At 35.9% G+C, this 12,332-nt stretch overlaps 1 protein-coding gene across 3 annotated transcripts in view; it reads left to right on the top strand.

Annotated features, from left to right (window-relative positions):
• TBCA (tubulin folding cofactor A) overlaps nt 1-12,332 on the top strand; it is a 67,292-nt gene that overhangs the window by 44,271 nt on the left and 10,689 nt on the right. For all 3 annotated transcript variants that reach the window (XM_036308932.1, XM_036308931.1, XM_036308933.1), the window contains exon 2: nt 11,518-11,623. In XM_036308932.1, coding sequence (XP_036164825.1) covers nt 11,518-11,623 — 106 coding nt within the window. The remainder of the gene's footprint in view (nt 1-11,517; nt 11,624-12,332) is intronic.

Below are 12,332 nucleotides of genomic sequence, written 5' to 3'. Positions count from 1 at the left end.
GTTCTATAGAATATAGTTAACTAGATCTTTTAGTTATGTTGAAAAAGTGTTCTCTTTTCAAATTAATTTGAGAAGGGCTGAATTAAAATTTAACATGTTTCTCTATTATAAGATTACTCAAGAGTTCTCACTATGGAAATCTTTAAGAGGGGAATAGAGCAATATTTCCCATGCTTTATTCATTAAAACCTTTTTCTTTTCATTGCAAGAGCATTCCTTTTTTTTCTGTGAAAGAAAACAATTGTTTTACCACATTTGAAAAATGGCAATTTGGTTATATTTACATAGTCAATAAATAAATGAATAAAATGTCTCCCCTACATATAGATAAGTTTGAGTTAGCTCCTGTGTCTTTCTTTAACCCTAATGCTGCATAGTAGTCTATTCTCAGTATCAGGATCCTAAGATTCTTTAAAATAACTCATCTAAAATAGTCTAGAAAGACTGTTTAGAACAACTCACAAAAAGTTGTGATGCTCTTAAAATGCAATAAAATGCATGATATATTCTTCTGTTTTTGTGAAATACACTTAGAGACCTTTTATGTTTTTACATGCTAACACATATTGTTCATGGGAGGAGAGCTAAAGGCGGTATGCCTCCAGTTGTGAAAATGCAATATTTTTAAACAGTATTAAATTGAGGAAGTTAAGCTATAAAATTACTGTTTTACTCTGAATAAACAATTATAGAATAAAAGGAGGGAATGTTAGATATAATGCAAACTATTTAAAATGACACGCTATAATTAATGTGACATAGACAAGAAAGATTTGGAGGGCTTCATAGTCATTGGGAATCACTAATCTAAGCTTAGACTTAAGAAAATTTTACTATATTGAATTTTCAAACCAGATTTGCTAGCTATTAAAATTGTACCAAATACAGCTCTGAAGTACCTTTATCAAATATTATTTAAAAGTAATATTTAAGCAGTTAAAAACTTAGGCAATTTGGCTTAAGTTTTTAAAAAAATGCTTTATATGCCTTGTAAAATTATGAAAAATAATAACACAGATGCAGTTCATCTAATGCAGTACCGTTTACCTACCATGTTTTAGGCTTTTTGCTTCTTGGCTGTTTTGGGGTTTTTTGCTTTTGTTTTTTTAGCAGCTACATCACACTCTTGCCTCATATTCAACTTGCAGACAGCTTAGTTCTTTTCCCCTGAACTTCTTACAAGCCAGGCTTACTTTTATCCAGTACTTCTGTGATTCTGATGTTGACAGTTCAAGTTGGGAAAAGGGGTTGTTTTAGAATAGGAAGATGATGAGCTCACTTTTCAACCTGTTTCAGTTAATTGCTGGTGGGATGTTTAAATAGAGATGTTATAAAGACAGATACAAATTTGAACAGTGGATAGAAAGTCAAATGTACAGAGAAATTTGTGACTTTAAGTAGTAAATACAACTGTCAGAGTGTTCTCTATGGAGATGAAGTAGCTCTGGGAGGTACTATTGCTCTCTCATACAATCTCAAGCAGAAACTACTCAGAGAAGGGTTCTTAGCCCTTTCATTAGTAAACACTTTTCAATTTCACTGACATCTCAGAACTTTTAAGGGACAGTTTAGAGCAGTGGTTCTCAACTTTCCTAATGCCGTGACCCTTTAATACAGTTCCTCATGTTGTGGTGACCCCCAACCATAAAATTATTTTTGTACTTCATAACTGTAATTTTGCTGCTGTTATGAATCGTAATGCAAATATCTGATATGCAGGATGTATTTTCATTGTTACAAATTGAACATAACTAAAGCATAGTGATCAATCACAAAAACAATATGTAATTATATATTGTGAAATATTTATTTCTAATTACAAATAAATGAAATTTTGTCTTGAAGCATGGTGTAGCATGGGTAACAGTCTTAATATAACAGCAGTAAACTACATTGCTACATTTTGCAACAGTATGCGTAAAAAGCCTAAAGTCAGTTTGAAGGTTGAGATTGCTTCTTTCTCACCAGATGAGAAATTCTCGGGGCAGTCTTTACAAGAGCACAAGGAAGATCATCTTCAACAACAAGTCTACTTCTATATTTAGACTTGATAACCAACAAGCTGGAAAACCCTGTTTCACAAAGACATGTTGTTGGAAATGGAAGAAGAAGACGCAACACAGTCTCAGACAGAACAGGTTATGACTGCAAACACTTGATCCAGAATTTTGTAACTGGCATTATGGAGAAATCAGTTCTCGCTGCATCGTTGTTAATAAGTTCAATGAACTCCTCTGTGCTATCTCAGGAATATCTTCAACTTTGACTGTGAATGGGCTTCTGGCAAGTGCAAATGGGGTGTCAGGTAGATTTGGAAAGTACGATGAAATTTCGTCTGCAAGCATGTGCAAGTGTTCTTTCACAGAAATTATCATCGTAATCCTTTTGTCTGGTTCAATGTCATGTTCCTCAAAGAAAGCAGATAAGGTAGGCAGCATGTAAATTTCATTTCATCCAATTTTTTTTGCCAAAGCTGAAGTTTCATTTGGAATGATCGGATCTTTTCAAACAAATCGAGGCATGTTGCATTTGGTCCTTGAAATGATAAGTTCAACTCATTCAAGATGGCAAAGATGTCATCCAAGTAGGCTATTTTCTGCAGGTCACTTTTATTGCTGAAAAGTGCTTCAAACTGCGGTCTAGCTTTCTGATTAAAAAACGTTTTGAGTTCATCACGAAGCTCAAAAACACATTTTAAAATTTTTCCTCTCGACAACCATCTCGCTTCAAGTGTGAAATAGTAGAGCATTGTTCAGCTCATCCAACTCGTTGCACAGTTGCAAAAACAGTCGCCTGTTTAAAGTGCTCGCCTTTACAAAATTGACACAACTTATGACGCTTTTCATTACTTCTTGTAACTCTTGTGGCAGCGTCTTCGTTGCTAATATTTGCTGATGAACCATACAGTGAGTTCCGATGACTTTTGGTGACTCATTCAGTACCAAACGTTGAAATCCAGATCGACATCCTAGCATAGCTGGAGCACCATCTGTGCAAACACCACAAACCTTTTCCGAAGAGATCTTATGCTCTTTCAGAAATGAACCAACTGTGTCAAATACATCATGTGCAGTAGTTGTTGTTTCAAGAGGTTTGCAAAAAAGAAACTCATCTTTAAAGTCGCCATCATTAATATACCTCACATAAACCAGTAACTGTGAACAGTTTACAACATCTGTAGATTCATCAAGCTGGATACTAAATATTGGAAGTGGAGCAGATTTAATTTCCTGGATTACCTGATCAAGAATATCAGCAGACATGTCATCTATTCTCCTGCGGACAGTGTCGTAAGATAAAGAAATTGCACTCAATTTCGTAACAAATTCGTCTCCGATCATAACTCGAACAATGTCTTTGGCCACTGGCAACAGTAAATCCTCAGCAATGGTGTGAGGTTTCATAGCTCTGGCGATTCTGAGTGCCACCAAATATGAAGCTTCAATGGCTGCTATGTTTTGTTTGTGGTACTTGCCACCACTGTCAAGTCTGGCTTTCTTGAGTCCAACAGCTTTGCTTCTAAAATAGTTGGTATCCTTGCTGGCAAAGCTCGGATTCTTGCTATCAAAATGGCGTTTTAGTTTGTTCGGCTTCATAGATTCGGCTGATAGAACTTCACAACAAATAACATTGCGGTTTCTCAATTCCTGCTGTAATTATTGAGGTAAAACCATACTGTAAAAAATCCTCACTATATTTTCTTTTCTTAACATTCTTCCCTACACGATCCATTGTCATGGGATGGTTTGCTAATGAAAATAATATATAACAATAGCTTTAATAATACAAAAGATGATACATGGCATGGTTCAGTCAATACAGTTCATTAAAGTTTCCTATGACTTACCATTCTCTGTGGGGGTTTTTTTACATACCTGTTACTATCACAAGGGGGCAGTATTCACATCAACGACAGCTGACTATAAAAAGACCGATCAGCATCCAGATTAAGTTCCCATGGTACAAATACTTATTTTTTGCAGTAGTTGATGATTTTACAGTACATGATTTTACATTTACCCAGTAATTGTAATTCATGAAGTGTCATTTTACCTCCAATACTGCTGCTTTCACCCCAGTAGCTGCTTTTAACAGAGTAGCTGCTTTCAACACAGCAGCTGCTTTCTACACAGTAGCTGCTCTCTACACATGTGTGACTGGTCCGCATACGTACATTATGGTGCCAACCCTGTCACATACACCTGTATTTGTAGGGGTGTATGTGATGGGGTTGGTGCGATGATGTCATCACGCCGGGTACTCGTATGTGGGTGTATCTGCATGTGGGCAGACCGGCCTGGAGATGGATAGAGGAGCGGTGTCTCGGTTCCTAAGACCACTGAAAATATGTGTTTTCCGATGGTCTTAGGCCAGTGGTCAGCAAACTGCGGCTCAGCAAACCGCGGCTCGTGAGCCACATGCGGTTCTTTGGCCCCTTGAGTGTGGCTCTTCCACAAAATACCGGCTCTTCCACAAAATACCGACTTCTGCACATGGGCCACAAAGTTTCAGTCGCACTATATGTGCGCGCCCGCACGTGGTATTTTGTGGAAGAGCCACATTGGAGGGGGCCACAGAGCCGCATGTGGCTTGCAAGCCGCGGTTTGCCTACCACAGGTAGGGAATTCTGTGACAATCAGGTCAAGGTTGGGGGCACAATGAACAATGGAAGTTTAGTCAAATTCCAGCAATGCCTATTACATTTGAGTGCATTTTAACTTTTTTGTGTTCTGATGTCTGAGATTTATTTTAAAAAAGCTTATGATAGTGGCTAAGAGTATAAACTTTGGAATAAAACAGTTCTTCAGCACCTAACAGCTGTGAGAACTTGGATAAACTCCATGAATTTCAGTTTAGTTATTACTAACATGGGACTCACAATGGTACCTATTTTATAGGGTTGTTTTGAGGATTAAATGACAATGCATGTAGCATGCTTTGATGTAGTATTTGGCTCATAATAAATGATCAGTATGTGTTAACTGCTTTGGTTATGATATTTTAATTTTAGCTTATCTTGAATTATTCAAGCTTTTTTCTAAATCTACATATCATGTTCCTGGGATGCCAATATTGTAACTGTCTCTTCATGAGTTGTGTCAGTTGAACTTCACCACAAGGCTAGTTTATGGAGAGTAGATTCTATGGTGGCCATTGGAAATGCTAAAATACAAAAATCATTAATCCAACCTGACTTCTTTCATCAGTTTTGCTATCTGTTTTCAGCTTAATTTTCATTAGTATTATCATTTTAGCCAAAGTTTCGTGAAATATGGTGGCTCGTATTTTATTTATTTTGAAATATTGATAAATCCTGTTTCATTTCTCTTTGAATCTAAAGACTCGTTAAAACATTGTGGGGAGGCACTGTAAAATGGGAATAATACTTAAAATAGGTGTTAAATAATACTTAAGCATTAAATGCAATAAAGTATACAAAAATCTGTTCATGTTAGGTCTTCAAAAAAAGTTTCTCTCTTCATCTCTCATACAATAAAAATCTCAAAAATATTGTTTGTTTCTTCAGAGACAAGAGAGTTTGTTATCAGTTATGTCATAGAAGAGAACTGTATCAGTCAGCAAAAAGCAAATCATATTAGGGACTTCAAACCTAGGCATTTAACACAGGATATTGATTACACCAGTGGTGGTATAATTTTTATGAAATGCTGGAGGTTTCATTGGCTGGCCAGAGTCATCTTAAATTTTTATGAGAAAAAAATTTGGTAGACATTTCTTAGCTTTAAACAAACTTTAAAAACAAATTGAATATTTCAAACAACTAGGGAAAGATGTATTTTACTCATAGGTCTATTCTAAAAGTTGAAAATAAATAAATTCTAATTATTTATCATATTAAATATGGTATGTAGTATGGGATTACATTTCTTTCTCAGTGATCCTATGCTTCCCAAAGGAGATTATTCTTATAAATAAATGAATTTTCTTTTTAATCAGTTGCTTCATATTACAACCATAACTCTGTGGGTGGGATGTGCTTTTCCTGGAGTTTCTAATTGTCTTTCATTTTTTATTATTGAGAGAAAAAAACCACATGAATGACTTTTCTTTGACCTTCTTACTCATGGTATCTGTTCTTTAGAATCTATTCTATTCCTCTTTAAAGATGTTCCTATAAGACTCCTCACTCAGATTCTTATTTAGACTGGTTGTTTTCCAGGCCTACAGCACAGTTTTAATCCTGGGATTTCTTTTTTTCTTTTCATTAGACAGTTGCATTATGTTGATCATGGTTTCTTTTCTTGATTTTCACCTTCAACTTGTTGGAGTTCATTCTTAAATAAATTTGCCAGAAAGGGGGCATGGTAAATAAACTTGAATTTTTATATAACTAAATAAACCTCTCCTGGACTATGATTTCTTTCATCAGTTATTTACATGACTAATTGTCTTTTTCAGATCTCAACTCACATACCCTCTTTTTAAAGTGGCCTTCCCTGACTATCTTATTTTAAATTTCAAATCCCCTGTATTACCTACCAGTCCTTCACTGCATTTTTTTTTTTTTGTAGCACTTTATCTCAATCTCACATGCTATATATTTTACTTATGTATTGTCCTTATTTCCCCACTAAAAAGTGTCATGGAAAAGACATGTAGTTTTGTTCACTGCTATATCCTTGGTACATAAAATCACGCCTGGTACATAGTGGCCATTTAGTAAATAAGTACTGAGTGAGTTAGTGAATTTTTCCCTCACTATTTAGTTACAAATCTAGGTTATAAATAATGTTCTCTCTGAACTTTCAAGGCATTGCTCTATCATCTTTTGGTATCTAGTGTTATTAACATGAAATGTAATGCCAATCTGACTTGTTTTCCTTTTATAGGTGACCTATTACTCCCTTTTTAAGAGCTTTAATATTCTTGGATCTCTAGAAATTCCCAACAATGTAAAAAGATGTGGGGTTTTTTTTCCCCACTGATTCTATTAGGCATTTCACTGATTCTATTAGGAAGTCCTTTCAATTAAGATTGTTGTTTTTCCAGCTCTGGGAAATTTTATTTTATTTATTTTATTTATTTATTTATTTATTTATTATTGATTTTTGAGAGAGAAAGGGAGAAAGAGAGAAACATCCATGTGAGAGAAAAACATTGGTTGGTTGCCTCCTGTACATGCCCAACAGGGGATTGAACTAGCAACCTGGGTATATGCCCTGACCAGGAATTGAACCTACCACCTTTTGATGTATGGGACAAAACTCCAATCAACTGAGCCACACTAGCCAGGGTTAGGAAATTTTTTTTTTTTTTAAATCTTCTCTTGCTTTTTTTCTGTACTATTTATAACTCTTATTGGGTATCACATTTACTATATTCTTTTCCCTTGATGTTTCATTTTCCTTATTTTTCTCTATCTAATTTGACATCTCTTTAATGTAAATTTTGATATTTTTATTAATATTTAAACAGTGAAATCTGGCATACTATTTTCTTTGACTAAAATGAAAATACCAAGTAGTAGGGTAAAATAGGATAGATTGATTTTAATATTTGTGTATTACCAATAATAATGAATGACAAAGGTGGCTTATCACAGCAGGAAAAGGAAGTATTCATCAGTAAATGATCACTGGTTTATTAGAAAAGGACTTAGTCTTATTTCTCATCAGGCATGATATATTTTAAATATTTTATAGTAAAAAGATATTACACACTCACAAAATTTATGAGTAGGGATGTTCATCATTGTATTTATAATATGGGGGTTGCCTAAATGTCTGATAGGACACTTTAATAAGTTGTATTAATATTATAAAAATGCTTTGTAGACACAAAAAGCTACATTTTCAAAAGAATATTTAATGACATTGGAAATTATACATTATCTTATTAATTTATAAATATATATATTTGTATTTATATATTAATATAAATTTTTACACATACATGTTTAAAGAGAAAGACAAGTGGAAAATATTGCTAATACAGGTCCATAATCGTCTCTATGAAACCCTTGGGCCCATGTGTATTTCTGAATTTCAGAATTTTTCAGGTTTTGAAACAGTAATATATGCATTTACATAATAGCATTTAGAGAAGTAATCCTAATCAAACATTAATATTTCTGTAGTGAGACATGTACTATTCACATTTATTTAGTAGGATACATAAAGTCTGTAGTTTCATGTCATCTGAGGACACATTTTGCTACTAAATGAGTTTGTGCCAAACTTAATTTAAAATTTTTCTATTTTTTTAACTGTTTTGTATTTCAGAATTATGTGCATTTTTGGATCAGTAGTACTTAATTTGAGCAATGAGATTTTGAATGATTTTTAAGATTTTGTTCATTATAATTTTTATATAGTTCTATATTTATAGGAACATGTATGTTTGTTACAGAAAACAATATTTTAGTAACAGATTTTTAAATTGTGACTGTATATACTTAATTGAATTAAATTTTCTTATTAAATCTTAGCCTTCCCTAGAGAAAGGAATAAAGGCCAAATTCACCAGAAGATACTCATTCATTATTTAGCAAATACTTATCCAGTAATTATATTAGACAGTTAGACAGACATGAGCAGAGTTGGAAGATAGGCCAGGTACAAAAGGTCACCAGGTTGAAAAGCCTATAGTACCTAGCAACCAGCAAAACTGGGAAATACAGATCTCACCCCTAGGTTGACCTTTCCTACCTTTGCATATCACTGGCCATGCAATTTAGACTCCCTGATCTTTCATATCACTAATCATGCGTTCAGGCCCTCCCCTGACCTTTCCTCCTCTGACATGTCAATAGTCATGTGATAGACCCCCTTGGAGGAGGAACAAGGGACCTAGAGAATAGCCTCATATGACTCCCATACAAGCCCTTGCACCACTACCCTCTTAAGCATTAAGCCGTCAAGACAATGAGATTCTGATCCACATCAGATAATCTTAGGAACAAAGCCCTGGGTCTGTTGACCACAGAGACAGTTTTGGTCAAATTAGAGATAACATCTAGGCCAGTGGTTCTCAACCTTCTGGCCCTTTAAATACAGTTCCTCATGTTGTGACCCCCAACCATAAAATTATTTTCGTTTCTACTTCATAACTAATTTTGCTACTGTTATGAATCGTAATGTAAATATCTGATATGCAGGATGGTCTTAGGCGACCCCTGTGAAAGGGTCGTTCGACCGCCAAAGGGGTCGCGACCCACAGGTTGAGAACCACTGATCTAGGCCCTGTGTTTCAGCTCCAGGCCCAGAAAAGCAGCAAGGCCAGCTGAGATGACTGGCTGTGATGATTAATGACCCTCTGCCCTGGTACTGACCAATCAGTAGAGACCGTGAAAGGACATACCTGGAAGAGCTGATGAATATTCTATTGAGATCTTCTACTGCTACCTCCCCTAAGGTCCCTGCCTTTAAGGAGAGGATAAAAACCCTCAGGACTGAGGACCCAGTGCAAGTGCTGTCTAGCTCGCTAGCTCTAGAACCATTCATGCCTCTTCCTTCAGGTGTGTCTGTTTGCTTTCTTTCTCCTAAGCTCCAAGGGCTCTTCTTTTGCCTCTGTAACTTTTTTCCTGAGCTGACTCAACTTCCTCCATAGCTCACTTCTGCCTCTGACTTTCTAAATAAACTGTTGTTTGTATTTGAGTCTTGGCTCTGAATTCTTTCTTAGCCAAAACTCAAGTGCCATGGTTGCTGAACCAAGGTCCAATCACTGGTAACATTCTGGTGCTGTTTCACCACCAACAGTAATTACTGTTTTAATAAATTAATACTTTAAACCACAATTTAATACCATTTCACACTCTTCTTATTGTCAGAAATTTAATAATTTTTTTAGTGACCAGAAGACTTTATTTTTAGTGAACACATAGCCAAATAGACACAGACTATGACTATAGCAGACTTCAGTATAGTATATACTTGATGAGAAATTTAATAATTTTGACAATTACAGTTCACCAGGATGAAAGGAAGAAATAGGAAATTTTATACATTACAGGTTCAGTATTAATTGATATCACCATTTTGGAAAGCAATTTTTTTAAAGATTTTTTTATTGATTTTTAGAGAGAGAAGAAGGGAGAGGGGGAGAGAAAGAGAAATGTCAATGTGAGAAACATCAATTGGCTGCTGCTTGCACACCTCACACCAGGGATTGAGCCCAAACCTGGGCATGTGCCCTGATGGGGAATCGAACCAGAGACCTTGCATTGCGTGGGACGATGCCCAAACAACTGAGCCACACTGGCCAGGGCTATACTTTTATATTAAAATTTATGTAACCAAAATTAGGGGAGGTTGAGCTGTTATGATTAATCTAATTTTGGTTATCTAAGGTATAATCAGTAGAACTTTGTATTGCTCTATTCTTTATTGTTTAAAATCTGCCTGATCTCTATCGCTACCTTTTCTTGCTTTAGTAAGTAAATACTTGTTTTGTTTTTATTACTTGTCCATGAAAGAACCATGTCTAAACTATCTATCCCAGTTTCTCACACAAGGAAGGTTGGGCATCAAATTATGTGTACAGTGAATTCTTGTCAAACAATTCAGTTGTTGAAAATAATCTAATCTTTCTTTGTTTTGGATTTAGGATGCACTAAACTGATTTTTTTTATTCTTGTAAGCTGAGCTTTTACATTATGTTCTTTCAAGTACATTTATAAAAGTTTGGAAAACATTTAAAAGCAAGATAGAAATGTTAGTACATAATAATTTTGAGTGTTGTTTTTACATTGTAATACAGTGGTTATAATGGGATATGTTTTTTAACTAAAACTTTATAATTGGCCCTGCTAGTGTGGCTTGGTGATTGAGCCTCCACCTATAAACCAGGAAGTCACAGTTTGATTCCCGGTTAGGGCACATGCCCAGGTTGTGGGCTTAAACCCCAATAGGCCGATCAATGATTCTCTTCATTGAAGTTTTTATCTCTCTCTCCCTCTCCCTTCCTCTCTGAAATCAATAAAAATATATTTTTAAAAAATTTAAGAATTGCATGTTTTGACAGATTGCACTTGATTTAGGCAGATGTAGGTAGGACTTAACGGGCATGGAGATAATACATAAATGGATAAAACGTTTTTCTTCTTCCCTACTCCCCATCTAGTACATACACTTTGGTATTTTAAGTGTTTTATATTACCCTAGAGGCCCAGTGCATGAAATTCGTGCACTTGGGGGAGTTGGGGGGAGAATCCCTCAGCCTGGCCTGCGCCCTCTCACAGTCCAGGAGCCCTCGGGGGATGTCTGACTTAGCACTGCCGCAGAAACAGGAGAGGCTCCCGCTACTGCTGCTGCGCTCGCCAGCTGTGAGCCCGACTTCTGGCTGAGCGGCATTCCCCCTGTTGGAGTGCACTGACCACCAGGGGCAGCTCCTGCATTGAGTGTCTGCCCCTGGTGGTTGGTGCACATCATAGCGACCGGTCATTCCACTGTTTGGCTGATTTGCATATTAGCCTTTTATTATATAGGATAGTTTCTTTATTTCTTGTGGTCTGTTTGATAGAGTTAATTCTCTGAAAAGTTTTTGGCTTATTTTTAGATTGGCCAAAGAAAAAATGATGTATGAAAAAGAAGCAAAACAACAAGAAGAAAAGATTGAAAAAATGAAAGCTGAAGATAGTGAAAATTATGCCCTTAAAAAGCAGGTAAGTCCTGCCAGTGTGGCTCAGTTGGCTGGGAATCATCCCATGTACCTAAAGATTGTGGTTCGATTCCTGTCAGGGTACATGCCCAGATTGCGGGCTCAATCCACAGTAGGGGGCATGCAGGAGGCAGCCGATCAATTATTCTCTCTCATCATTGATGTTTCTCTCTCTCTCTCCCTCTCCCTTCCTATCTGAAATCAATAAAAGTATTAAAAAAAAAGAAAAAGGCAAGAAAAATATTTTTTAAAAGCAGGTAAAATTATATCTTAAATAATAATAGCTGCCCTAGCTGGTTTGGCTCAGTGGATAGAGTGTCGGCCTGTGGACTGAAGGGTCCTGGGTTCAGTTCCAGTCAAGGGCACATGCCTGGGTTGCAGGCTCAATCCCCAGTGAGGGGCATGCAGGAGGCAGCCAATTGATGATTCTCTCTCATCATTGATGTTTCTTTCTCTCTCTCCCTCTCTGAAATCAATAAAAATATTTTAAAAAAATAATAATAGCTAACATCTACAGAATACCACATTAACTAATTTATTAACACCCCTTTGAGAAGGTCCTATTATTTACTTCTTTACTATTAAAACCTCCATTTAAAAATGAAGAAACTGAAACACAGGTCAAATAATTTGCCCAAGGTCACACAACTATTAAGTGGCATTTTGGACACTGGCTCTGGAACTTGTACTCTTAACCATTAAGTTATTCTGCC

The sequence above is a fragment of the Myotis myotis genome, unplaced genomic scaffold (assembly GCF_014108235.1).
Source record: "Myotis myotis isolate mMyoMyo1 unplaced genomic scaffold, mMyoMyo1.p scaffold_m19_p_5, whole genome shotgun sequence".
NCBI lineage: Eukaryota > Metazoa > Chordata > Mammalia > Chiroptera > Vespertilionidae > Myotis > Myotis myotis.
The sequence above is the reverse complement of the archived record's forward strand: the minus strand, read 5'-3'. Positions and strand labels throughout refer to the sequence as shown.